This window comes from Lonchura striata, chromosome Z, assembly GCF_046129695.1.
Source record: "Lonchura striata isolate bLonStr1 chromosome Z, bLonStr1.mat, whole genome shotgun sequence".
Lineage (NCBI taxonomy): Eukaryota > Metazoa > Chordata > Aves > Passeriformes > Estrildidae > Lonchura > Lonchura striata.
In genome coordinates this window covers 61,922,781-61,950,274 of record NC_134642.1, presented here as the reverse complement: position 1 = coordinate 61,950,274, position 27,494 = coordinate 61,922,781, and the positions used below count along the sequence as shown (strand labels likewise).

The 27,494-nt window shown below is 39.7% G+C and overlaps 1 protein-coding gene across 2 annotated transcripts in view; it reads right to left on the bottom strand.

Annotated features, from left to right (window-relative positions):
- Positions 1-27,494, bottom strand: part of KIAA1958 (KIAA1958 ortholog) — an 85,153-nt gene that overhangs the window by 21,030 nt on the left and 36,629 nt on the right. For both annotated transcript variants that reach the window (XM_077790079.1, XM_021525031.3), the window contains exon 2: positions 12,654-13,916. In XM_077790079.1, coding sequence (XP_077646205.1) covers positions 12,654-13,806 — 1,153 coding nt within the window. In that variant the 5' untranslated portion in view covers positions 13,807-13,916. The remainder of the gene's footprint in view (positions 1-12,653; positions 13,917-27,494) is intronic.

Genomic DNA, 27,494 nt, shown 5'->3' with positions numbered 1-27,494 from the left:
AGTATACCAACTCCAGCTCTCCCAGGCTTGCCCAGCACTGCACCAATGCATAGCAGGGTGCTACAGGGTGGACACAACATGGAAAACAGTACAAACAGAAAATATTTTGAAAAACTCATATATCTGGTATTTAGGTAATGTACAGGCATAACATACTCAGCCGGCAGCTGGAGTAGAATCTGCTATCTCATCTGTTCCATTCCAAGTCAGCCACCTGGCCTGTAACTAACCCTGCAACCATCTCCAGGTTTACCTGCCATGCCTCATCCCGCTCTTATTTCCATAGCTACTACCTTTACAGGAGGCATATAGAAATAAATTATTTGGACCTTTATAAAATTGATATTCAGGGACTCAAGTCTTCATAGAGGTGGAGAATATAAAAGCCATACCTAAAGTCTTCAACACTACAAACCCAAAGCCATTAGAAAACTTTAAAAAAATGTGAAACTCCATCCTTTCAAAATAACTGACTAAACTTCCTTCAATGATGTTCAGTTCTAAGATGTAACTTCTGTTCGTTCAGAGCTCAGGTTAAACAAATCAGGTAGTTTGGTGAAATTGGAGTATTGCTGGAGCTGGTAAGTGGGAAAACATTACCTATAATGTGAAGCTAATGTCAGCTGCATGTTGAGCATGCACCTTTGTATTCAGCCATATAATATTCTAATAATTTCCAATAGTTAATGGTTAAGACCATTAGAAAAGTCCAGATGCTGGTTTCGGTTTAAAGCTAAAGAAAAGAGACACCTTTTGAAAATTATTTCTTCAGATTAAATATTTAACTCTGGAAAACAGATTTATTTTTTTTTTAAACCTAGGACTTCTTAGCAACATAAAGAAAAGTTGTCCTTCCAAAGTGTGTTAGTTACTCAATGCTTTATAGCAGAAGCAATTAAAGGGATGCTGGTAATGCTCTACACCACCCTGAAAGATGGGTGATGCACAGCAGAAGGGATGTACCCATCTTCAAAGAGGACCTGGCTCAGCACCACTCTGGAAAGTGTTGCATACATACACTCAGCAGAGAATCAGTTTTTCTCCCAAGTAAGTTTCCAATTCCACAAAGCATATTTTAAGAGTGTTCTGGATTGCTGTCCCTGTAAGTATCTGCTTATGTAGAAATCAACTGGACTAAGTCATTATCTGTATAGAAGGTGGAACTGAATAATATTTCTATGTATACAGTGACTTGATTCAAAAGCTAAAAAAATGAAAGAAAACAAGAAGAAAAAAAACAAAATGAGGAGAGTAAAACTGTAAAGATCTGAGGCACAGCTCCTTTATTGAATTAAGTTTATAGTTCGAAAATTATACCATTGTCATGGCAAAAAAATCCATTTCTGGCATAACAAAACCAAAAGTCTACATTTTTGTAAAGTTTTCCATCTTTCCATGCTTCTACAGAAAAAGCCAGATTTATAGATGTGTAAGCAGATCTCAAGCAGTGATTGCTCAGACAGAAATTTAACTACGGGGCTGGTTTGCACAAAATCACGGGTATAAATTTATATAGCATTTTGGAATATTTGGCACACTGGAACTTTGTGCCTCTCTGCTGTTGAAAGCCCAGTGGGAGAAGAATTAGAAACAGGGCCCTTTCAGTTCAGTCTTCTCTAAGAAGTATTTTAATGTAAAAGATTCAATACTTGCCACTTCATATCACCAGAGGCTTAGCATGTTCTCAGCTACAGGGTACCACCAGATTTAATGTCATCACATTTAAGAAAAACCTTTAATAAGCATAGCTGAGAAAGCAATGTAAGAGGTCTGGAAGGGATGAACCAGGGCTATGAAGTTTGCCTGCTTCTGGTTCACTCTAAACAGCAGCTGAGAAGCAGAGCTGGGAAATATGGGAGAGAAATAAAGATGAGGGGAAGAGAAGAGAGAGTAAGAACAAAGGATATTAAAAAAACATAACACCAATGAGAGAGATTAAAACCAGATGAGAATCCTCATCATCTGAAATCTAATTTATATCAGTGTTTCAAAATGAGTCAGTCTAACTGGGGCAGCAAGCAGAGAAACAAAGAAAAAGAGAATGTAATAAATATTTTATTACATTAATCATAATAAGCTGCACTTTAAGTCTTGGCCAAAGCATATTCTTAAATCAAGCTGAGAATGTGAGCAGTTTCAGACTTAAGAGCATGAGGCCCACATGACTGTAATTAACATAATAAATCATACTGTGAAAGTCTCTACACAGGCTGACAGCAACTTGGTTGATATATTGCTTATTAAAGACTGCAGACATTTTCCCTCTATTTTATTAAAGTGCCACTGGTAGTGAATATAAACGTTCCCTTTTCTATTTTTGTCTGAACTATCTATGAATTTAGCCAGAGGAAGAGGAAATGTTTTGGCAGGTCATGCCATTTACTTCTGATAATACAGATTGAAGCACATGCACCCCAAAGAACTGCATTTCAATGTTTTTTCTCTTGCCATCTTTAACTTAGTAAAGTACTTCAGTTGCCTTTTTAGAGATCCTGATGTATCATTCCAAAAATTCTCTGTTGGTGATTTTGCCCAGCCAGACCAATTTGTTTTTACCTTCCAGTAGCAGTGAAGCAACCTACAGAGGGCATAAATTCTATGAAGAGCTCACAATTTATAAACCCACATAAGGAATTTCCTTATACACTTTGAACATGCATATTTCTTTTGTCTTCACTGGCTCAGAAAGCAGTATTTGAGGAGCAGCTCTTCCCACAGTTCTCCAGAGAGAATGAAGTCTAACAATTCAAGTGAAACAGCTTCTAACATGGATTTTTAGCCTGTTTTCTGTTTTGTACTGAGTTTTTTCTTCCTCACACTCTAGAAAAAATTATTACTGAGCTTTATTTTAACATTTACAAACACAACTCCCATCACATTAAAGGGATGGAAGTTTAAAATGCAAAGGTCCTACAAGATTGGGGCAGAATCAAAGCTGGGCAGAAGGCAGAGACATGAATACATCCCAGCTTTCAGAAGGAGGACAGCCCTCAAGCATTAGATACTGTGACAGGCAGCTGCTCACACACCCTGGGTGACCAAAGACCACTTTATTCCAAACTACCCATGGCATGCCCAGGCATTTGCCAAGACAAAGGCTCCCAGGAAGTGCAGGAGCAGCTGGAAATTCTGCAGAGTGAGGAGACAAACCAGCAAGAGCAGCACATTCATCAATAGCCAGACTGTTGTTCACAGCACAATTCATTTCTTTCTGTCCTTGAATATGTGTTTAAACCTAATTTATCATAGTTTGACTGAGTAAATATTTAGTCACATTTTGCAGCTCTACTTGAGTAAAGTCTCCTTAAGTAAAATGAGGAGTTTCAGTTATTTTCTAGCTATGTACACACTCAGGAGAGTATACACAAATTACATACCTCTCTCCTGCTCAGAATATTGTCATTATTTCTCTTCTGTATTTACACTGTCAAAATTTTCCTGTCAGACTTGTTATTTCCATACAAATATTTTGTTCTTCTATATAGAAGAATATATATTTTGTTCTATTCTACATAGAATATGAACAATCAGATCCCCTGCTACTGAATGAGTTCATACCAAAACTGACACAAAATAATTCAAGAGATGACATGGGGCATAGTTTAATGGATATAATTGTGGATGTGTTATACACATACATAGCTATTTTAATACACACCAGCACAATAAACAGTCTGATGAATTTAACAATTCTGTAAGTGAATGGTAATAGAACAAGTTATTGTCAAACTGTAAGTTTTCTGAGGACTATCTTAAATTGGAGGGGAAGGAAATAGAGGCATAAAGCCAATTCTTTATACAGAGTGGAAAAATAAAATGTAAATTTGCTAGCAAAAAACCAAAATGTCTGTCAGCATATAGGCATGAATACTGTTCTGTAGTGCTAGGAATAGTGCTACTGTCTGTTATTTTGTTTCCTTGGATTTATAGTCATAAGAGAAATGAAGTCCCAAACAAATGGCAACACTCCATCTGCCAAGAGCAAAGGACAGAAATCAACTCCATAAGGGGGCATGTTAACATGACTGAAGGACAGAGCCCATAAGTATCAGGAGAGTGCTCCAAGTTGTGGACAAAATGAAATTTCTCCCACAAAAAACCATCAATGCTTCTCTGGCTCATTCATACTGCTAGGCTTGACCAGTCACTACAGGAAAGCAGAGATTAAGCACATACCCAGTGAAAAGAGAAATGAGTGTAAACAGAAAAACAAAACAAGCTGTTCAAGGATCATAGATGAACATCCTTATTTTTCACAGGCTTGATCTTTGGGTACAAGTTTCCTCATTGAAATAATACAGCACATTCAGCTATTGCACTGGGGTGATGTGACCTGGGGTAGAATAGCTCAGACAACATTTTTTACGTCGCTGAACAAAACAGGAAATCAGTGGTTTTTTTTCATTTTTCCTTCCCAAGTACAAAGCAGAAAGCAATGATTATATATTATTAATTAATTGTTGTATGATTTCAAGTGATATTTGCATCATGAAGACCTATGAAGTTAATGTAAAGCTGCAACAGAGCACAGTGTCACTGTGATAGTCACTCTCAGTTTAATCAACAGGAACACAGGTAGAATATCTCTGTGTGTATGTGCATCTTCTGGTCAATTAGAGTTAAGGGGATTAACAGGTATATATTAGAAGTAAGATGCAGCCAATGCACTGAATGTTCAATGTATAATTAAGCAAAGTTTTAATATTGCAAAGTTTTAATCAGACTCAGCAGTGTCCTCAGCAACACTTTTCAAAAGACATGTATACAGGAAGCCCTGACTCCACTTCCACCATGGCCAGGATTCCGCGGGAAACATGACCCAGGAATTGTTGTGTCTAACACAACATTTGTGTGATCAGCAGCATGCTTCCATTTTTAAAGGGCAGCATTGCTGGGCTCCAGACAAAAGTAGACTTACCTGGGAAATGAAAACGCAGCTCCATTCCACAGAGGCCACCAGCCACATTTAAGCTGTTCAAAACAACCAGTGCTGAAAGCAGCTTTTCTGTGACCATTCTGTGGAATGCCCCATCAAGAACAAGTCATCAGGGAAAGCAGCCATTCCACTTTCTCGCTCTTGAGGCTTTGATTTAATAGCCTGTTTTCAAAAGTTCCTGGAATGGGCATATGTTTCATTTAAGCATACTTTATCAAAGAAAGATGTCATCATGTTTCATTGTTTCTAGGATCTGAATGCTTTAGCAAGCACTGCTCTGTGCTCTTCCAGCCACAACAAAATACCTAAAATATCATCGTGCCTCTGTTTTCTTTCCTGGAAAAATTCAAACAAGGATTTCTGTATTCCAATTTTTTCTCTTGCTTAGAGAGATTGAAAATACATTGAGATATTTTTACTGATCTATTTCATGCTCAAGCGAATTCTAGGTTCATTGCAAACACAAAAAAAAAAAAAAAAGACAGAAGAAGACTTACTAAGAGGGATATCATCTAGGTATGAAGAAAATGGGAGAAATGAGTAGTCACTGTGTGCTGGCTTCACAGAAGAGCTTATGCAAAAATGCCATACTCCCATCGCTGAGACAGGTGAAAACAGCTCTCCCCAAGGTCTACTACAATTAAAAACTTAGGTCTTGAATACAAATGTAAAGTAGTCTTTCTGTAGGTATAGAATCATTGAATCATAGACTCATTAAGGCTGGAAAAGATCTTTAAGATATCAAGACCAACCACTCACCTAATACAATCACCAAGTTCACTACTAAAGTATGTTCTCAACACCATATCCACACTGGTTTTGAACTTGGCTCCTGTGTTGCATCTCCTCTGCAGATCCAAATCTGACCCTACCTTGTTTCTCTTTTTCTTAAAGACTCACAAATCATAAGCTGAAAATAGCTCCAAAATGAAACAAGGGCAAAGATCACACAAAGGAACTGATCTCTGATCAAAAGCACCACATTAAATAATCTATTTCCTAAAATTAAAGTGATGTTCAGTACAGATGTGTCCAATTTTCTTTTTTATTTTTTCCCATATGTTTTCAGGACAGCTAGAACCAGCAGAGGCATTATTTTCTTCTTTTATATAACACTAGCATAAAACAGAGCACTTCACACAAAACACTTGCCTATGTAAGACACCCTAGAGAAAGGGAGAACATTAGCATCTCAATTATGTTGGTTTGCAAAAATTATTATTTACTACTTTTCATTGTGTGTTCTATTTTTTTGCTTTTCTGAGTTTCATGTTAGGGTAATGGGGGACAGAGTACATTCTGAAATGAACTGTGATGCTCCAGAACACAACCATTCACTGAAATGGGCAGTTTGTCTTCTGGTATCACATACTATGTTCCTTAATACTATTTGTGCTGTGCCACTTAAAAAGAAAAATATTATTTAAATGAAGAGTTAATAATTCTCCGTGATGCAATTACTCAATGCAGAACTCTAGTGAATATTGTCAACTGTTTATCAGCTGAACCTGGCATGCTTTACAAAATTAATCCTTAAGAACTGCTGGGGCCTGGCTGCAATAGCCCTTTTCTTTCCCTCCTAGCTGCAGGCACAAACTTTCACAGATTGCATGGATATGATCATTCTTTCCCCTTCCTCTGTTACACAGGATCAGTAGGCCTATCCATCTTTTATTGTAGGAATTCAACAGAAATCCCATCCCCAAACATATCCCACACCAATCTACTTTCAGTATGAATACTCATGAATGGTTTCCTCAAAGTGTATATATCTGTATTTGTATCTATATCTCCAGTAAGACTGCAGACAAATGTCTCTTTGTGCTGCAGGTAGTTCCACTCAGAGGAGGTCCATGCTGGAAAGAGGAAACAAACCCCGAGATCAAGGAAAGCATCATCCTAATCTTTTGCATGCATAGCTGTTGTGATAAACTCTTAGTATTTAGGACAACCTCTATAGGACAAAGTCCATTGCTGATTATACAAAAATGCTGGCATGAGCTTTCTGTGTCTGAAAGGAATTTTCATTGAAGAAAATACATGTGAAAGATAATTGATATATTTCTTAAGCACAGTGAAAATCTAAAGATATTGTAATAATTGATGAGTTTTCATTTCTGTGTTCTTCTGCAAACAGAACAGCTGTAGGAACAGCTGCATAAACAACTCTTGTATTAGAGCTGCTAGTATTATAGGTTCATTTAAAAAAAAAAAAAAAGTTTATTTGTCATGCTGCACACCCAGATGATAAAAGCAATTACACATCTACTCTACCAAAGCTAAGCTTGTTCTCTTTATGCTACTGTTCTGCTTTTAAACAGAACTCTCTTGTAATATTATAAAGGTAAGCAACCATTACCTAGACTTCTAGAATAAAGATGTTTAGCTAGACTTGTAGACTGCAGCCCCCAAAACATTAGATTATAATTTAACAGCATTTGGATGAAGATAATTGAAGGCAGGGGTGGGCTTGCAAATCATTGCTGCAAGATCAGGTGATTTACAATGTCAATAGCTTCATTCTTCTGATATTTAAAACTATAATGATGTAATTTTATTCTTCTAAATAAGCCAGGCCCTAGTAACTCAAAAAAATAAAAAGGGTATTTTTTTTTTGTAATTATGTATCTCAGCATTTACTATCCATCAACTAGAGCAGTAATAGATATCAATTATAGGACCTAAAGAGTCACGAGTTGACTCTGAATGCTTCAGTACAGCACAAAGAGAAGAGACTGTCTCATCCGTACATATATTTAAGTGTTCACTTGACCACATTCAGCAGCATATGTCCCTGCAAATAGGCTTCAAGCAGTCACTTTAGCCAAAACTCATCAATCTTTGTATGTAAACCACAAATACAGAGACCACTCAGCAGTTATTTGAGTGTTCTTGGAAGAACATTATGTAAATAAGAGTTTTGTAAATTTATTTTGATGTGATTATTTTTCTTGTACTACTTGGCACAGTTCCACTGGGCTTGAAATAATTACAACAAGTATTAATTCTGCCTTTCTGTATGCTTTATATAGACCCCTAAAAAGGTGTTATTTTTTCTTGTTTGCACTTCTTTGGAATGTGCGAGGCTGACACTTTTTTTTATAGATAAACAGTGATTTAGAAGTTAGAGCTACATATAGTCAAAACTGTCAGTTCATAAGGTGTGAAGAGACTCCTTTCACCTCGAAGTTTTGTAACATTTTGATGCTCATCCAACAGCTCCTAATCCACAAATCTTATATGAGGATCTTGGTTCCCATTTAATTTAAACACACCATTGCAGACATTGCAGATAGAAAGAAGCGGGGAAAGGGAGAGGTCCTACTTCTTCTGATTATAGAGAAATACTTAAAATATTCCACTATGAGTTCTACATCAATATCCAACAAGTCCTAGATGCACTCCATTTTATAATGGTCATGTTCAGACAGAGACTCATACAAACACCTGTAACCTACAGGGATGTTCACACTGACAGCAGAACAAGACTCAACCCATTTAGGTCCCACTTGTGAAAGGCTGCAATCCTGCTTACACCTTCCCAGGAAGGGAGTACAGGAACAGAACTACATCTTTGCCTGAGTTACCAGGCTGAGGGGACTCAACAGCACTGACCTGGACTGACACACCAGTTACAGAAAATGAAAGAATTGAGAGGATCTCAGAGCAGAGACATCAGAGCCAGGAAGGCTAAGCACAGCCCTCAGCACAGACCAGCATCCATCACAGCCCACATTCAAACACGGGTACTGTTCGATTCCACAATGCCAGGACACTGAGCAGCACTCTGTCTATGAGAGGAGAGGTGCTTGTGAATACTCTTTCCCCTCCAAACTCTGAAAATGCCTGTACACATAAAACAAGCAGTCAGGTGAGTTCAGTGATGGATGTACACAAAAGCATTGTGATGGTACACACAAAATATAATCTGCCACATCTCTGACAGAAGCAACAACCCCAGTCAATACATTTAGATGATTTCTTATTTTGCATCTCTGCTTACTACTCCACATTCAGCACAGTTTGTACATGGGGGTTGGATATCTCTTTTATCAAGCAACTCTTTGTTCCTGTATTTATAGTGATGCACTAGTATTGAATCAGAAATGTCCTGCTGCACTGTCTTGTTAATACAAAACACATCTTCAGCATCAGTCTTCAAGTGGATATTCAGTATTCTTCACAAATTCTTTAGCAATTCTTTTTACAAAGTAAATCATACATCTCTCAGAATCAAAATTTGTGTTCATTCAAAATAAGCTCTTTCCTTCTCTCACAGTCTCTCTCCGTAGCCTTCTGCAATAAAACCAAATCATTTCCATTCCTCATTTCAGACATCCAAATATCACAAATTGCTCTCAGCAGCACCTACTACAACATAAATCATCGTATTTCTTACTCATCTTCCATCTCCACTGATGTGATTTACTTTGCCCTTGCTGGTTCTTGAACATTATAACCAGCCCAAGTATTAGCAAAAATATAGGACAGAAGAGGTAGTTTGAGAAGTAGAAATTGCAGAAATTCTCTGCTCTCCACATCTGCAAAAATTCCTCTCCTAACACACGCAGGTCCTCTCAGTTTTTCCAGAGTTAAAGCAAGGACTAAATAATACCTGCATACAATCTTGAAATTTTTGCTATTGGAATAGTAAAGTAAAATCTGAAAACTCCCAGATGAATGCCCACTTGTTAGTGCTGAAATGTAACAAGAAAGAGTTCGGTATATTCCACAGTGTTTAGATGGACACCTAAACACAAAAACCAGTGTCTAACCTAACTGAATTGTCATTGGGATGCCACTTCCCTTTTGAGACATGAAAGTATCTTCATAAGATCCCTGCTTACACATTCAGTTGCCACCACTTAATCAAAGAGAGTAAATGAGTTTAAATGAGTTTTCAAAAAAATGTTTGAAAGAGAAACTAGTCCAAAAGTATAAAGTGGCTTAAACTGGCCTAAGCTAACATATATCATCCAGATTTTTGATTTCATGGATGATCTCACTCAGACTTTTGTGATCTATGGGATTATCATGCACGTACACTATCAGCTGTGCCTGGTTATAAATGCAAGGATATGTCACTTCAGTTAAAGCTCAAGCAGTATTTCCTGGTGGTTGGATTGCAGCCTTTAATCATAACTTAAGTGAGGCCTTAGTCCTGTAGACCATAGACCTTACACACTAGTTCTAATGGGACCAGGAACAAGGTTCCAGATACTGGAGAGGACAAGGCAGAATTTAAATCCCCTGCTCTCTTTCAACTTTGTATAGCCAAGCAGGCACTGAGTCTATAAATTAATAAAAGCTCTAGGCTTTTTGACATGATTAGTTCCTGCCTTTTTTTTTTTTTTTTTTTTTTTTTTACATCAGAATGTAAAAGACTCACATCTTTCTATTTAGGACAGAAAATTTTTACACAGGATAGATGAACATCCTCTTGCTCAAATTTTATATATCATGCACCACTTTCAGTTCATCACTCTTTATTCGGAGACAATCTAACAAAATCACTGTACATGAGCAACTACCCTAATCTAGTCTTTAATCAAACCTCTACATTTTACCTGCAAGAATCTGTTGTGCATCTGTAATAAATTCAATTTCCAACATTGTCCACCTTTTTGCAACTTGAACATTTAATAATGCCAGCACTTCTTTCCCAAAGGAGAAGGCTCTATGGAAATGGGGAACTTTACTCATATGTCATATGTCACATCACTTTATCATTAGTAAAATGCCACTACCTCTGAGTAAAATAACAGCATGTGACAACAATGCTGTACCAGTCTGAGGAAAGAAATTGTGTAATGCTTTTTGGGAATAGCACAAGAAATTTAACCGCTGAGAACATAACTGAATAAACTGAAATTTGGAAAACACTCTGAGAACCCCATCACTGTCTATGCAAAAAGCAAAGCATTCAGAGGTTTAGAGGGTTGATTTAGGCAGTGGGTGTAACCCAGGTGCAATCCAATTTGCCCTCAAAGTGAGACACTAGATGTGGACCAGTCCTGTGTTTGAAACTATATAAATGCTGAAACGTTGTGCTGCATCCATTCTTGTATTTGAGTGTTGTTTTTTGAGTTGTTACGCAGTAACAACTGTTGACCTTGTTGGGCTTCAGAGGACCTTTCAAAAACAGTTGAAAGGAGCTTGGATTTTTTAGTGGATCTGTTGAAATATCTCTTCTAAATAACACACATCTAACACAGAAAAATTCTGTTTTGGTTTGTCTTCCATTGTCCCAAATTTGCAAGTTTGAGACAGAGCGAGTTGCAGAGGCAGGCAGGTAGAAACCAAGTCTACATGCAGCAGTGAGAGGTAATAAACTGAGGAAGGCAAAATAAGTACATTTAACACACAGTTTGGTTTGAGTGGCATCAGGCATCCTGCCTTTCTCATATTTAGCAGAGCAGAATTGGTTCTAAACCAGATGGAATTTTGCAAGGGAATTTCCATGAGGGATGTTATATGACAAGACTACTGCAAAATAACATCTCAGAGATGCAGTCATGCAAAAAATGGGTTGCAAAGAATTTGCTTTGCTGTAACTAAGACAATTATCATCCTTCCAAATTTCTAATACTTAGTAGGGTTTTACTTAGTAAAACTCTGTACTTAACTTTGTCTGTTGTTTTACCTGGCAAGAAGATCTGCAGACTCTTGCCAATTCATAGATCTACTAGTGTTCAATCAGATTTTCAGGATTTTCAAATGAAAGGGTTTTAGCTCTTACCATACCTGCCACAAGGGCTTCATAAAGGCAGTTTTTAGCCCTTTCACTGTTTGTCTTTTCTCTGTGTGACCAGGCAGTCCAAGGCTGAACCAGCAAGGGAGCAAATGGAGAACTAGCTCTAGCCTTGTCTCCTCCTGGATGGCACCACTAAAGAAGAAGCTGGAAGAATGAGAACTGTCTGTGCCCAGGTCCAGAGGGAGCTGACATGTCTGCTCCAGAAACAGATTTCCACCTACTTCCAAAGACCTGTGGCTAACAGTTTTCCTCCGCATGGGATAATCACTCAGCAGAAGTCAGCTGTTTTAACATGCTCTTTATCCAGTAATGTTGATCTGTTTGCGCCAATTCTATGTGCTTTGGCAGGAGATAAGAAAATTATCGACACAGTGTAAGAACTTTCACTGGGAAAATGGAAAAAACCCCATTTGATTAAAGTCTTATCAGTTTCATGGTTAAGGTTGTACTGATACTTCTTGTGTCCACAGACTGCTCTGATTTATAGGTAACAATTTATAGAAGCTAAAACCTCTCTCCTGGTACTCTCCTTTGCCTTCCCAGGTCCAACAGTACTCATCTGACAAGGTGAAGGAAACACCAAACCCTCCAACTCTAAGCTACACTGGCTGAGAAAAGTTATTTCTGGTTCATAAAGAGTGCATGGCCCAGTTCATGTCCTCCCTGACCCTTGCACACAGCAAGGTCACTGCATGCTCTCTCCCAAGACAGTACAACTGTACTCAAAATGGACCTTAAAAACCATTCTGCCTATGGCTGCAGTACACTTTCTCATGTGCAGGTGCTTAGCTGAGGTTTTCTGAATCCTCTCCCAAGTGTATGTGGCTTCCATACCTACTGAATTATGTGCCAGCGGACCCTGATGCAATGCTGCACATGCACCCCCGATGTACCCTCACAGATCCAGCCCTGGGGATCAGCCCCAAAATGCCACCACCCCTCCACTCCCACCCAGCGTCCTACCTGGCATCAGCTGCGCTGCTGCCTCAGGGGTGATGGTGGGCGCCGCGTGGGGCTGCTGCTGGCTGGAGCTGACCTCAGGCTCAGCGCCCACTGAGGGCGAGCCGGCCACCTCACCACCTGGGACCAGCTGTGGGATGGACGGGAGGGTCTCCTCAGCAGCCGCCGGCGGCTCCTCCTGACCGGGCAGCTGCAGGGCTGAGAGGGGGATGCTGATGGGTTTCCCCGCGGTGGTGATGGCGTTGGAGCTGGTGGCTGGCACCTGCAGGGTTGCCACGGGGCCACCGCCGGCGCCCCAGGCCGGGGAGGCCAGGGGTGCCCGGGGCGGCCGCTGCGCGGGCAGGCGGGGCGGGCCGGGCGGGGAGGCGCAGGGGCGCTGCGGGTCGGGCTCGGGGCCCGCGCCCGGCGGCGCCGCGCTCCTGCTGGGCCCCAGGCAGGACGGCCCAGCCGGGGGCTGCGGCTTGGGCTTGGACATCTGTGTCAGGGCCAGGGCCGGCCCATCGGCGCCGGCCGTCAGCTCCGCGTTGGCCACTATATAATAGTCCTCAGGGAGCTCCTGCTTTATCTTCTTGAGGAGCACGTCACCGCCGCCCTCGTCGGCGGGCTGCGGCTGGGCCTGGGCTGCGGCAGCCGGCCGCTTGCGGGGGCCGGTGGAAGCACGGTGCGGGTGTGGCTCAAAGTCACTGTCCTCGTCGGTGACGGAGGACTCACACACCATGTCGAAGAGGGTGGCCTCATCCTCGTACTCCTCCACAGGCTCGCCCAGCTCTGACGGCTCGCTGCAGTAGGAGAAGTCGCAGGAGTCACGAGTGCGGGTGCAGTCCAGCTTGGCCTTCACTGGCCGGCCTGGGTAGCGCTCCAGGGGGCTAGCCTGAGCCTCTGATGGCACCCCCAGCATGCTGGGGCTGTCCGAGTTGAAGCTGCGGCTGTCCTGGAAGCAGACACGCTCCTGGGAGCCGGCCCGGCAAGTGGCGGCCAGGGGCCAGTGGTAGGCATGGCCAGCGCTACAGCCCCACATGGCAGTCAGGTTGCCGTGGGCCCCCTCGGAAAGGAGGTGCTTGAGGTTGGGAATGAGGCTGCAGATGGTCCCATGGCTGTGGGCCCAGCTCACCAGCTTGGAGAGATTTTCGGATGAGGTGTGAAGGCAGTCCTCCATGGTACAGGATGAACAGCGCCTGGCTGCTGGGAAGTCAGCTGAAGACAGTTCAGATCACAGGGTCCTGGCACTGATAGTCATATGTTGCCAAGTTCATATTTACTTCTCGCCTGCAGAGAGACAGAGCAAAACCCCACTCTTAGCACTCTCAAAGCATGACAACATCTGCATGGGAAAATGAAACATCTGTATACTTAGCTAAACCCACCCATTTCACACTCATCTCATGTCCTTCAAAACATGCCTCAAAATTACGACTGGTTTTAAGCACCTCATTTCTCATTCTCAGAACATCCCTGCAGCATACAACTGAAGAGAAAATTGCTTTTCAAACAAGCCAATTCAGTATTAGTGGCAAAATGATTAGAAGCTTAATTCTCTGGCAAAATATAAAAGCAGCCCAAAAGATGGTGATTTTGTGTTCATACCTAGAAAACAAAAATTAAACAAAATCTTAACAAAATCTTAATTTAATTACTCTTGAACACCAAGGTAGCAATCAAGCATCAACTGGATCTGAAGAAACAATGAAGTTTTACATAATTTAGGCAGATTTCTCAACCGAATGAAATATCTCCTTGTCAACTGAATTTAAGAGGTATCAAAAGGAAGGCTTGAAACTTGAGTTTTCAATACAAGGAATAAGCAAACAAGCTCACCTTTCGCTGTTCTATACTGATAGTCATCAGTTGTTCAAAGGCTTATGAGACTTTAAACGAGCCTGCAAGACTTAAGCCAGAACCTTCCTTTAACTTTGAGACTTAACGTTTTGCTTTTTTTCATATTGTCTGTTTTCCAACATCTAAATCATTATTCAGTTCAAGAAAAACTATTGCCATTTTCATCAAAACTATTTAGAAATTTGCAGTACAAGATGACAGTAAAGTCTGTGTGTCTCTCTTTGTATACAGCAAATGATGGAGAAGTCATCTCCAGTGACCTCAGACAGATAAAGTATCTGTGAATTTCTTCTCATTTCTGCAGGACTGTTTGGAAGATCTCCCTAACCCTCTCTGCTGTGCTCTGTGAACATGACCTGCAATTCTTAGAGTTCCTATTGCTCTCATTTCACTTTTGTTTTCATATAGGAAGAAAAGCCCATTACATTCGTCCCAGATCAAATGCAGCATCCATGGCAATGTTATACCTCATTTTATTCTTTGTCCTCACCTACACAAGCATTTTTAGATACAAAATGAACTGCATCAAGGCTCAAAAAGACAGCCACATGGTCGATAACTGCCGCCATACTTAGGGTAATTCTTTCCCTAAAAATCAATACAAATGACTACCTGCCTACCTAGTTGTTCCTCAGTCACCTGTCACCAGTTAGCTGCAGATATCTGGGTTTGCTCTGTGCCAAGGGAGGTGAAGAGGCTGTGTTTCAATGATTTTGCAGTTTGCACATCCCAGGCACCAGGCGAGGGTTGGTCTGTGGAAACCAAAACAGGAAATACAATAGACATGCTGCCTATGATTTTCCCCACAAGGCTCCTCCTGGGTTTTTTCACCGTGCCCACTGTGAATCTTTGGTGGGGTCGAGAATAAAGCCAGCATGGGGATTTCTAGAAACTTTACAAATTTCTAGGTATTTTTTCAAGATCTTTGAAATTAAGCATGGAGGTAATGAATGAACAGGAAAAAGCATATAATTAGGAAAAAATTGTGTAAAATTCAAGCTTTGTTTTGAAGTAGCTCAAGAGAGAATGTATGCACAGAGAACAGCTGCTACAATAACTTGAATTCTAGCCCACGTGCAAGAAAAAAATCTCAGAGTATCACTTGGAACACAAAGCTCCTTGCATGACCAATGCATTTGTGAAGTATAATAAATGCAGAAGGCTCCAAATTTGCAAGTGTTTTAGGCACTGGAGAAGACCTCCTTTTTCAAACATATGACTTTCAAATATCTAAAATTTTGATATATTTTGTTATTTGTTTTAAAGCTTTTAAAGATCACTCTTAACAGGGGTCAAAATCCCTGTTTCTCCTAAGAAAACCATATTTCTTCTAAAAGACTAAGGAGTCCATGTTTATTCTAAGAGTTATATTCAAAGATACATACTCACAATGTACCCTGCCACAGAAGAAACACCAGAAGACAGGAGGAAGAACTCCATACTCACAGCAAGGCAAAGAAGACAATCTGGAAAGTGAACAGGAGTAAGGAGGGAGATCTAAAGTCAGCAATACAGTCAGGAGCTGCATCAAGGTAAACTTTGTGTGGTATCATGGAGCTGCTCTGTCACCACACTACCAGGAATGTATCTTGGGAATACAGGAAGCCCCATCTGGCTGACGGGCCGCTTTCTCCTTAGGGAAATGAGATAAGGTGTGCCACAGTCTGACTGCCATGGTCAAGATTGTTTGTGCAATTACTCAGAAGCACTGTGTCTTCAGTTTGCCAACTGCAACAAAAGTTGCAAGTGGCACTTTGGGAGGGAAGATTCATGCTGTAGAAAGCACAGAAAATTCATCATGTCCCTAGTTTTCTGAATAAATGTCTTGTCTGCTCAAACAGCAGGATCCTGGCAGACAATCTGCTCTTGTTTTCTAAATCACATTTTAGAGATTGTGTAAGTTCTTAATTCAGACTGGCAAGATTTGATAAGATGACTCATGTTTAATAACCTGATAACATGATAACTCTGAAATCATACAGTAACATGATGTAGTTTCAATGTGATCTACATCAGTATTTTTACTGCAAGACAGAAGTCTTAATCTTCCACAGCATTTTTCTGCAGTTCAGAGCCTACAAATATCTAATTCAGAATGAAGCATGTCTGGGTTCTAGAAATTCACTGCAGCAATCTGAATCTTCAAGGAAGAGTAAAATTGTAAGGCTTTTTTAGATTTTAGAACCTCATTTACAACGTACTACTATAATGACTACTGTGGACAGAATGTGTGCTGTGCAAGAAAGTGGTAAACCATGCCTTGAGATCTGTTATGCATTACAAGGAACATAATTTCATTTAGGAAAGGCAATATTTTCTGTATCCAGAACCAGCGTTTTGTCACTGGTGACGATTTGATTACCAAAGAGCAGTGAAAAATAGCAACATTTAAAGAGTTGCCCTCCTTCATGTTCTAAGATGGGGCATCTTAGTAGGTTTAGCTACTTTAATGCAGACAAAATTCTTCCTGATTTTGCACAGTGCAATAGCAAGAGGCCCTTTGTTATGAGAGGTGCTTGCACCAGGCAAGTCCCAGGAACAATAGCAGTTGGTAGTTGTCCAAAATGAACCCTTTCCTTTATCCCATGAAAAGAACAAACAAGCACCATCGGGGAGCAGAGATCTAGCTACTTCAACTACATTTTCTCTTTTGGCTCCTTGCACATGAAAGTCATAGAGTGGAGTTTTGGTTAGGACCTTATGGAAGGTTCCTCAGAGTAAAAAGGAATTCTGTGATATGGCTCCCTCAGAAAGGAGGCAACAGAGGTGAGGATTCAGAAGGAACTGAATGCAACAAAATGGGATGATGCAGAGGTGTTGAGTAGGAAGTGGGTGTCCTCCAACAGTGTCTGTACGGTGGAATATAGATTTGGTGGACCAATAGCTCAGAGAGGGTGATGGGTGCGTTTTGTTGTAAAGAAGGAGAAAAATCATGTTGGGATTCTGTCCTCTCACAGAACCCCAGGTAGTTAGCAATGGATTACCTTCCCAGAGTTATCTTAGATAGGTTGATTCACACTAACTTGCATTACACAAATTGAAACTCTATTACCATTACTGATTATTAGTACTTCCATACTGATTTTTTTCAAGGGAGCTATATAGCCAGGACTATATTTACAGTCCTCTTGAGACATGATGCTAAGGCTGATACTACTTAAAATTTCCTAAAAGTTCAAGATTATCAAGTAAGAATACAATGCAAAATTTACTACTGTTAATAATAATTAAAAAATGTTCTAATCATACAGCTGTATAAAAACTAAAACTTGAATCCTAAAACATTAAGACAGGTGTAAAAAGCTCTGCATTTACTCATTTTACATAGCATGGATCTCAAACAATCTTATAGCAGCTGACATCTTGTCAGCTTCTACATTAAAAAAAAAAACTTAGAAAGCATTTGGGCTCTGCTTTCTCATACTTGTAAAAGAAGCTCAGAATATTTTAAATCCTCTCTGTTTTTAGTCTCTCCACCATGTACAAACTTACTAGGCTATTGGTCCATCACCATCTGAAGGGGAAGCATTGCTTCATTTTTTGAAAGATAATTTCCATATTAAAAGCACTGTATATTAAAGGTTTGGCCACCATAGTGTAAGCATCTATTTAATTCAAGATTTTAGCTAATGGACAATATTGGGGCTTCTCTAATTACTAGAATTTCTTATGCCAAATGTTTAGCATTGATAAATGACAGAGGTCAATAACAGCAGAAATCCAAGTGCAAATTCAATCACAAAAGTAGAGTAGTACTGAAATCCTCAGAAAGGCCTGCTGCAGTCCCACAAGCCCTTTAGCCATCAGTACAGGATCACCTGCATATTTCCTTTTCTCAAAGTAAGTTGCTTAAGTAGACTCAACAGGAGCTGCAGCCTTGCCCAGATAGCAACTGCAAATGCTGCGGACCTCAGCCATGCAACAGAGCACAAGAAATCACACCACTGCTAATCACCTTCTTTGCTATCTCCTATGAGAGGACTCCTCCTGACATTGGGGTTAAAGCTCAACCTCTTTGACCCAGTGTTTTGATTTGTTCCCTGATATTGCTAAGGAGGTCATCAATATGAAAAAGGACCAGGACAGATAACCAAAACAGACCAGCAATCTGGAGGGAATGGGAATGGATGAGTGCATTTTCTCATGTCAACTCAAATATTTTTGAATTTACTTTCTGCTTGAAATAAAGGCTATGAAGCAAGAAGAAGCAGAAAGAGAGAGAGAAAGAAAGAACATATAAAACAATGGCATCTTATAGGCAAGGTATGAATCAAGTAGTTTACCCAGTTCACCATGGGGAGAAGAGGTTGACTTCCACCTCTGATTCCAACCTCTGTATATGGTTCCTTTTATTTAGGAACATGTGTTTTTAAGTGAGTGTTTCTTCAGGAAAATGAAGGGCATACATTAACAGAGGACAGGCTCACAAATCCTGGCAAGTTCTGCAAGCCTGTGAGATAGTTTGGCAATGTCATGTATTGTTAAGCTAGGGAGTAACTTTTCCACCTATGCTCATTTATCACTTAACACAGTCTCTGGATGGTGTCTTCAAGGGAAAAAGAACCTCTCACCTCAACAAAATAACTTTTTTCAACTTATGTAAGCCTATGCTGTTTGTCTGTGATTTTAGCTCTGTAAGAAATAATTTAGAAATAAATAGAGATACACAGGAGGAAAAAAACAAAACCTTCATGCTAATTTTCCACCTCTACAATTCTAGGATCACAGTTTTTCCATAAAGTTAGTCATTTATTTGTGTGCATGCAAGTGCCTTCCCTCTTGTGGGTCTCAGAGATTTTGTGCTTATATTTTGGGCTTTTTGAAATCATAGGAGCTCTGCTGCTGAATAAGCAGGCTTTACTCTCAGTGAACCACAATTACAATTCCTATCAATAACAAGCAGCACCAAGAAAGCTTTCCCAAAAGAGGGGCTCAGAGGGCAGTAGGAAGAAAATATATTTGTTTATGGGCAAGCAGTGCTATGCTCCATTCAGAAAAATACCATGGTTGTCTGTCACATTTACGCCACAAGACTGCAGTTTCTTCTAAGTTGATGGTTAGTGTTCAGGATGCTTTCCTTGCCAAGTGTGGCATGCCTTCAGCTGCAGCTGTCCTCACCGCAAGCCAGAGCAAAGCAGCAAAACCTGTTTGCTGGAGAAACTCCTTTAGCTGGTTGGGACAGCATTTGAGGGTTTCCTCACCTTTTCATGTGGAAGACTATTACAGGATTAAGAGCCTCCCACGGGCCTGCCTCATTCACAAAGTAAAATGATTCACCCACTGACAGCAGAATTGACTAAGGAACAGTTTGGGCACTCAGTCTTTAATCTGAGTGCAATGCTAAAGGCATCACTCCTTCTAGTTTTGTTAGCTTTTTCCCCCAGCACCTTCTAAACAGATCTACGTGAGCCCTGCTCTTGCACAATATGGCTGAAGGGTCACAGAGAGACCAAAAGAGCACCAGGAGAAGCAGGTGAAAAGGGAGCAGAACAGATGGTGCAGGAAACCTGATCAATCTAAGCAAGATCTTGTATGTAGAAACCTCTCCTATTACCTACATGCCAAAGTCTCAATTAAGCTTCCTAAGACTTACCTATTTCTCACCCTTTTTTCCCCCAGCTCATTGTGATTCTTTTGATAATTCCTCAGACATATTAAATCCTTATAATGAATCCCTGACCAAGCTACGCCCTGTGCTGGTGCTTCCCTGTCATGAGTTTCATTCCTCAGGAATATAGGCCTGATTTGGTTGTTCTCATTTGCAGGGTGTAGAATCAACAGAGAACAGTACAGAAATGCACAGAACTGCTTCTTCTTGCTGAGGAAGGCTCTTCCTTCCAAGGACCATGGCTGAAAGAAAAGTGACCTTTCTACAGTTCTTGAATGTATCTGCTAAGTTGCCGAGTACCTCCAGCTCCAGAGAAGTCAAAGCACTTGGCAGTACTATGCTTTATCTTTTTTACCCTGTATCTTCCTTATGCATTCTATAAAAGAAATGTTCTGCCATGCTTTTCACAGAAGCTCTGTAGCACTAATGGAGTCCTGTAAAATATCAACACTCCATACTACTTACAACTGAGCAGTGTACTGCTGAACCCAGAAAAGATTTTAGGATTTTGAAGGTACCAAATCCTGCTTTTCAATTCAGTGTCTAGCAAGTGCACCCCTGAAACTTTCTCTCAAATGACACATATCTCATTTTGTTAAGAAAGATACTTCTCACTGTGATCTGCAGCAAAGACCTGAGCAACAATATATGATAGTAAAAGGGTTTTAAAATCATGGAGATTTAGGGTTAAAAGGAAAAATAAGCTTAGAAGGCGCTGGAGAAATAAATACCCTAAGCACATGAAGAACTTGTACTTGATAGAACTGCACCTGTGTAGCTAGTACATGATAAATTATATAATTGTTAGATGTGATGATTGTTTAGTAATTAAATATAATTACTGTTCAATCATAAGAATAATTATGAGAAACTGTGGTCAGGGACCTAAGAAAGATCATGAGAAACTCATGTCAATGTATACAGTAGAACAATATAAGTTTAATAATTAATATGTAAGTTATATAATGATAGAATATAAGATACACTCAGCTCAAAAGACATGTTGGAGTCAGATTTGGGTCTGGACCCCTGATTCCCAGAGCTCTTAATAAAAGCACCTGCATATAATCATATCCCGTGATTATGTGTTCCAGAACGCTAACACATAGACTCTTTGGCCTAGCTGAAAAAAACTCTGTTCCTTCGGACTGACAAAAGAAAGCAAGTTTTAAGACCAGCAGTTCTGCAGACTTACACACTGTTAGATGAACTGTCCAATGACCATTATGTAACACTGGGTTAGTGAGCAGAGAAAAGTGTGGGAAGTGCAAACATTTTCAGTTGTACTCATATCTTTCTCCACTAGTAGCAATGAAGGTGATGTAACAAGAATGATGATCACTGCAAAATCCATCCTGGACTTCCAAGCACTTGGAAAACTTTGTAACTGATTTGTGTGAATATGGCTCTACCTTCTACTAAGGTTATAATGGATCTGACACTGAACTTTGCCACATCTTCAAACAAAACCCATCCTTTTCATAAAGTATCTTTCAACAGCAAAGGCAAAATGCATGTTTCCAACTTACTGTTGCACTGTTCCTCATTCCTTGAATACAGGTAGGACTACTGCTACACAGAAAGAAACAGCTATTGTGGTGCAACCAAGCTATCCACTCTCAAATTTGCTTAGAAGAGCTTAATATCCACTGAAGTGAAGACTCCACTGAGTGCAGTGGCCATTGAACCAGGTCCAGAATGTCTTATCTGTGAGGTTGGATTTGCCCAATGAATAATGTCACTGTAGCCACTTCCCTTGATGGATAAATTTTATCCACCAAGAGAAAATATAAGCTGAGGTCAGTTGTGTGAGGTTCAGCTAGACCAAGTGCCGAGTCCTGTACTTTGGCCACAACAACCCCACATAGTGCTACAGGCTGGAGGCAGAGTGGCTAGAAATCTGCCCAGTGGAAAAGTGGCTGAACATGAGGTAGAATATGCCCAGGTGGACAAAAAGGACAATGGCATCCTGGCCTTTATTGCAATTGTAGCCAGCAGGACCAGAGCAGTCCCTCTGTACTGGGCACCAGTGAGGCTGTGCCTCAAGTGCTGTGTTCAGTTCTGGGTCCCTCACTAAAAGAAAGACACTGAGGTGCTGGAGTGTGTCCAAAGAAGGGCAAAGGAGCTGAGAAAGGATCTGGAGCACAGGTCTGATGAGAAGCAGCTGAGGGATCTGGGGCTGTTTAACTTGGAGGAAAGGAGGCTCAGGGGAGACCTTATCACTACAACTCTGCAACCTGAAAGGAGGGTGTAGCCAGGTGTGTTTGGTCTCTTCTTCCAGACAACTAGCATAAAAATAAGAGGACATAGCCTCAAGGGGCTGAGGTTGGACATTAAGAATTTCTTCACAGAAAGGGGAACTAAATGTTGGAATGGACTGCCCTAGGATGTGATGGAGTCACCATCCCTGGAGGTGTTTAAGAAAAGATTGGATGTGGTACTTAGTTCATGGTATCAGATATCTTACTATAGTTCATAACTTATAGTTGGTAATTATAACTTACTATAATCAATGGTATCAGATATCTTTTTCCAACTAACTGATTCTGTAATTCTGTAATTTTGATTTCTGTTTTTTGAAAAGCCCAAACTGATGAAAATATGCCTCCACACTCACATAATTCTTTAGTCATTTTTCTTAATAAGATTTTTTTACCTGAGTCACCAGTTCTTAATCCCTTTAGCAATCCAGATTCTCTTGCTTTGAGTTCACATTTTGTCTACCAAAACATAAAAATCCAAAAATAAGACCTCTTGCTCCATTTTTCAACCCAACATTTTTCATCTCTTATAAGTGTTAGAAATTCTTGCCTCCACTTTGAATGACTCCAACCTGTGTTTTACACAGAGCTGGCATCATCTCTCAGAGCAAGCTGAGCAGGGTGCTGAGGTGACAACAGCAACACAGTTTTCCAGAAGAAAAAAAAAATGGCCCTGGTTTTGCTTTTGCTACAAGTGGATCTTGCAATAACCAAGAAGGGATTCTCAGGTACACCAGTACACAAGCAGAACGTCCGGGGTAAAACCTGCTGTGAGAAGAGACAAAAATCATACTGACAAGGAACTCTGCATCTAGTCAACACCTTAACAGTTTAACAGCTCTGCTGCAGCACTGCCAGGGCGAAAATCTGATATTCACGATGCCTCCACTACCTTTGTCAATATGAGTATTAAAGGCAACATCAGTATAAATGTGATGGTGACAACAATGTACATTTCTACACCATGCAACCAGTGCTACAACACAAATGAGTACTTGAGAAGATGCCTGTGCATCAGGATTAGTAAAACATTGCAGGGAGTTTTACTGTAGCCTCAGGTAAAGCTTGGCTATCTCTCATATTTTATTATCTATATATTCAGCAAAGACATTTTTAAAGAAAGAATCATCTTCTGGGAAAGCATTTTTGAAAAGTATATCAACAATAAGATTTTAAGGTCCTGAGCACTTGAAAAAAATTATATTTTGCTGAATTTACAAGGGAGCTTATCTATCACAGATTGGTTATTTTCTGTTGTTTATCAAAATTTTTTCCAAAATTGCATCTGCCTTCACACCATTTTTCATGATGATCTGAGACTAAAACTGGATTATATTGAAGACTCAGCTTATATGTCTCAGTTTGCAGTTAAGAATCATTCTTTAATGGAGAAATCACACCCCATGTTTGGAAAATGTTTAAAATATAGCCTTTCCTGAGTTTACAATGAAGTGTGTGTACCCTCTCTAACTTTAGAATTCCAGTTATACAAATCAAGCACACACAGCCTGAAGGCAAGATGTTTTCCCTGGTTCTTCATTTTTCTAGAAATTATATTAAAAGAAAGTCTGCACATGATTTACTGAAAGGAAAACAGAAATACTAACACTGACTTGCACAAAAATTATGAAGACCAAACATCCCCATCTTCTTAGAGGGAAATCAATGCCTTCAGTTCCAGCCCAAACAATTTAACTATTCCATGCTATTCCTCACAAGCACACGTGAGCAGCTCCTGTGTATTAAAGGCTTTACTGTGTCACATTTTATTTGTAATTTTTATTTGTAGGATTTCTTTCATTTTGGAGCTTTTCTAAACCAGTTGAAAATTGGAATAGTGCTGCAATAGCAATACTGAAAACATGCATTGGCTAAAAAGTGCCAGTGAAACAACTCTGTTAACCACCTATGAAAAACTGAGGTTGTTTCCTACAGAAATTAGAAAAATTGTAGAAACTCAACATTTCTGTGTAAGGATGACATTTCACTGCCTTTATTAGAATTTAAGGGTTTAGTTTTGTCCTTTTTTAAACACAGAGGTGGTTTTGGATGTTAAATGATTCTCCAAGGACTTAATTCTCAGCAAGAAAAACATTCTGAACTGTCTTTACAGTGTGCTTTTTGAAGTATCAACAATTATTGTTATCATTGAATTATTGGCATCACTCTGAGGTCCTGTCCTGCAGCTGCTTTTTAAAACCTTTTAAAAAACACCCCAGTTTCAGAGAAGAGAGTTGTTCTTGTCAAACAATTTTGAAAAAAAATACAAGAAACTTAAAGATAGCAGATTATTCCATGAACAGGCTGTTATCTAACTCTTCATAACAGATCATATGCAACTGAGTCTCTAATAACAGTTTCTAGAACTGACTTTGACATGAAATAGAAAAAACAGTGACATAAAAGCTGTCCTAGAAATAGACCAGCAAGGATTTGCATTCAAATGTAAACTAGACAAAAATACAAGGTAACGTCCTGTAGCTGACAGTCAAGAGGACCAAAAGACTAGAAATGCTTCACTGAACTATGTATCAAGTTTCCTTTTATCCCTAGAAACATATCTAGCTGTGCCTCTAACATAATATCACTCATCAACTGAGATTAAAATGAAAATTAAACCAAGGTTTAAAACAGATTATATTTTAAGATTACTGAGATGAGTTCCCTGAAAGTATGCAGAGATCGATGTCTCATGATGCTTGCCCACATACAGGTTAGGGATTGATGGCAATCCCACAGGACAAGCAGCCTGACCTATCATTCTCTTGATGAGAATAATTATTCTTAATTAAGAAGATGGGGAATGGGACATCCAGAGATCTTAAGAGACTGCACCCATGCAGGCCACTCTGCATGCCACCACAAAAACTTGCAGGTCTGAGTTCAGTGGGGCTGGAGCTATGGAGGCTTCAACAGCTGTACATTAACAGTCCTTTGACATTGGCTGGCTCAGTCAACCCAGGCCTCAGTTCTTACAAACATTTATGTAACCAAAAGCACTGAATGGCATGCTCAGGGGTCTATGTAAACTAAACATCTATAAAATCTGACCCTGAGGATCTGAAAACTTAACAAAAGTCTAACTAGGCAAGTACTGGATCTTTGGCCAAAAGAACTAGAAGCATGTTCTCAAGCAAGCACAGTTCTTATTAACATCAGTGCAGGATTTGGCATGCACAGCATGTAGATTTAGGGAAGGTGCATGTTTCAGAAAAGAGAGAAACTCCAGAATATTCAACTGGCATGCAAAAGACTTTGGAAGAAGAGCTCTACCTATTATGGAGGACTCTCAAGTCTTACAAACTCTCATTTATTTCCTCTTAGAGATTCAAAATTCAAACTGTAGCTTTGGACAACTGAAGTTCAAAACAACGTGCAACATACACTGCTGAATATTTGGCAAAGTAAGTAAAAACAAGACTGAATAAATCACAGGACCAGTAAAGTGGAATCAGGTCTGTAAGAAAAACATTCATATCTGGTTGGATGTATTGTTACATACTTGCATCACAAATCTGCATTAATCTGTGGATGCCCCATTACTGGAAGTGTTCAAGGGTCGGTGCGATAGGGCTCTGAGGAACCTGATCTAGTGAGTGGCATTCCTGTCCATGGCAAAGGGATTTGGAACTAGATCTTTAAGTCCCTTCCAATCCAAACCATTCTATGATTCTGTGATTCATTAAAGTCTTTTCTTGTTATGCTTTATTAGTACTGGACTTATTGCACAAAAATAGATGAGGAAATTCCTTCCAAAATTATCCATTTCTCTTCATATTGGTTTATTTCATTAGAGTGAAAAATGGTCCTAGACAAAATGCATACCAGTATAAACAGCTAAATAAAACCAATTACAAGCAGGATAGGCATTTATTTTAAGGCATGCACCTCCAAAGCAAACTTTTAACTTTCAAAAAATGCATCCTGACAAACTTCTTAGTCTCCAGAAAGATAAATTTAAAAAAAATAAAAAAATTCCATGTGTAATCCTCCCCTCCCCTGCAATCCCTCCCCACTAAATAACAGACAATCAATCAGAATATTTCTTAAAATACAGTAATTTCAAAGAAAACAGCAGGTGTTTTACTATACCAACCTGACCATATTTCTAACTAATTCTTTCTTGTGGTTTCATTTAGTCCAGCATTTGACTAGAGTAAGTAGAAAATATACAGTCTTTCCTCATTCAAAATAAAAAAGGGGAAAACCCCAACACACCTTTATCCCATAAATACAAGCTGAAGTGTCATACTGTATAGGCATTCCAGGGACATTGATATCAATATCTAATTTCTTCTAACTCTCTCTAGATATGAATAGCCTATATTTAATGACAAACACTGAAAAACATACCAAAAATAACTAAGGATCACACTGTGAGCAGCACAGGGCTTTCTAACATACGAATTATTAATCTAATCTTTGAAAAAATTTTCTACAAGGACACGCACAGATTTGATATTCATTCATTCGACTGTGTCATGGACTATATTTGCATTTAAAACCAGTCAAATCTCTTACACAGAGCAGACATCTGGACCTTTCTTGTTTGAAGAAATAAAACAGAACCTAGAAGAGCTATTTTGGAATTATAGTGAGGAATGACACAGGGTCTTATTTAGAAATTAGAACTCAAAATAAAAAGGAAAAATGGTGAAAAAGAACATGCTGACATTTATACAGGATGTAAGTGTACTGAACTGCCCTGACCAATTTTCTTAAATTTCTGCTGACATCTTTCCAATTGGATTTCACTGGCAGTGCACTTAGTTTCATCTCCTCTCAGAAAGACTTGCTTCAGTCAAGGCTCCTGATTACTTACTAGTATGTTGAGTCCAGAACAGAAAAATGTGTACTGTGAATTCTTGCATTGATGCTTCACACCCCTCTTGAGGTGTCTGAAAACAGGGCTGGTTCCTTCTAGTTGCAAAGTGTCACCATTGAGATACAGTTGGGGGGCAGCAGTGAAAATGAATTACTACCACCAAACTCAACATCTCTCCAGATAGCAGCACTTCTGAATTTGCCAAGACAAGACATCCACTAACCCTTCTGTGAACTGTCAGTGCTGGAGCAACCTCAGAAAGAAGCCAGAGGGACAATTACCCCTTGCCTTACACCATATCTGGGTCTTGAGCT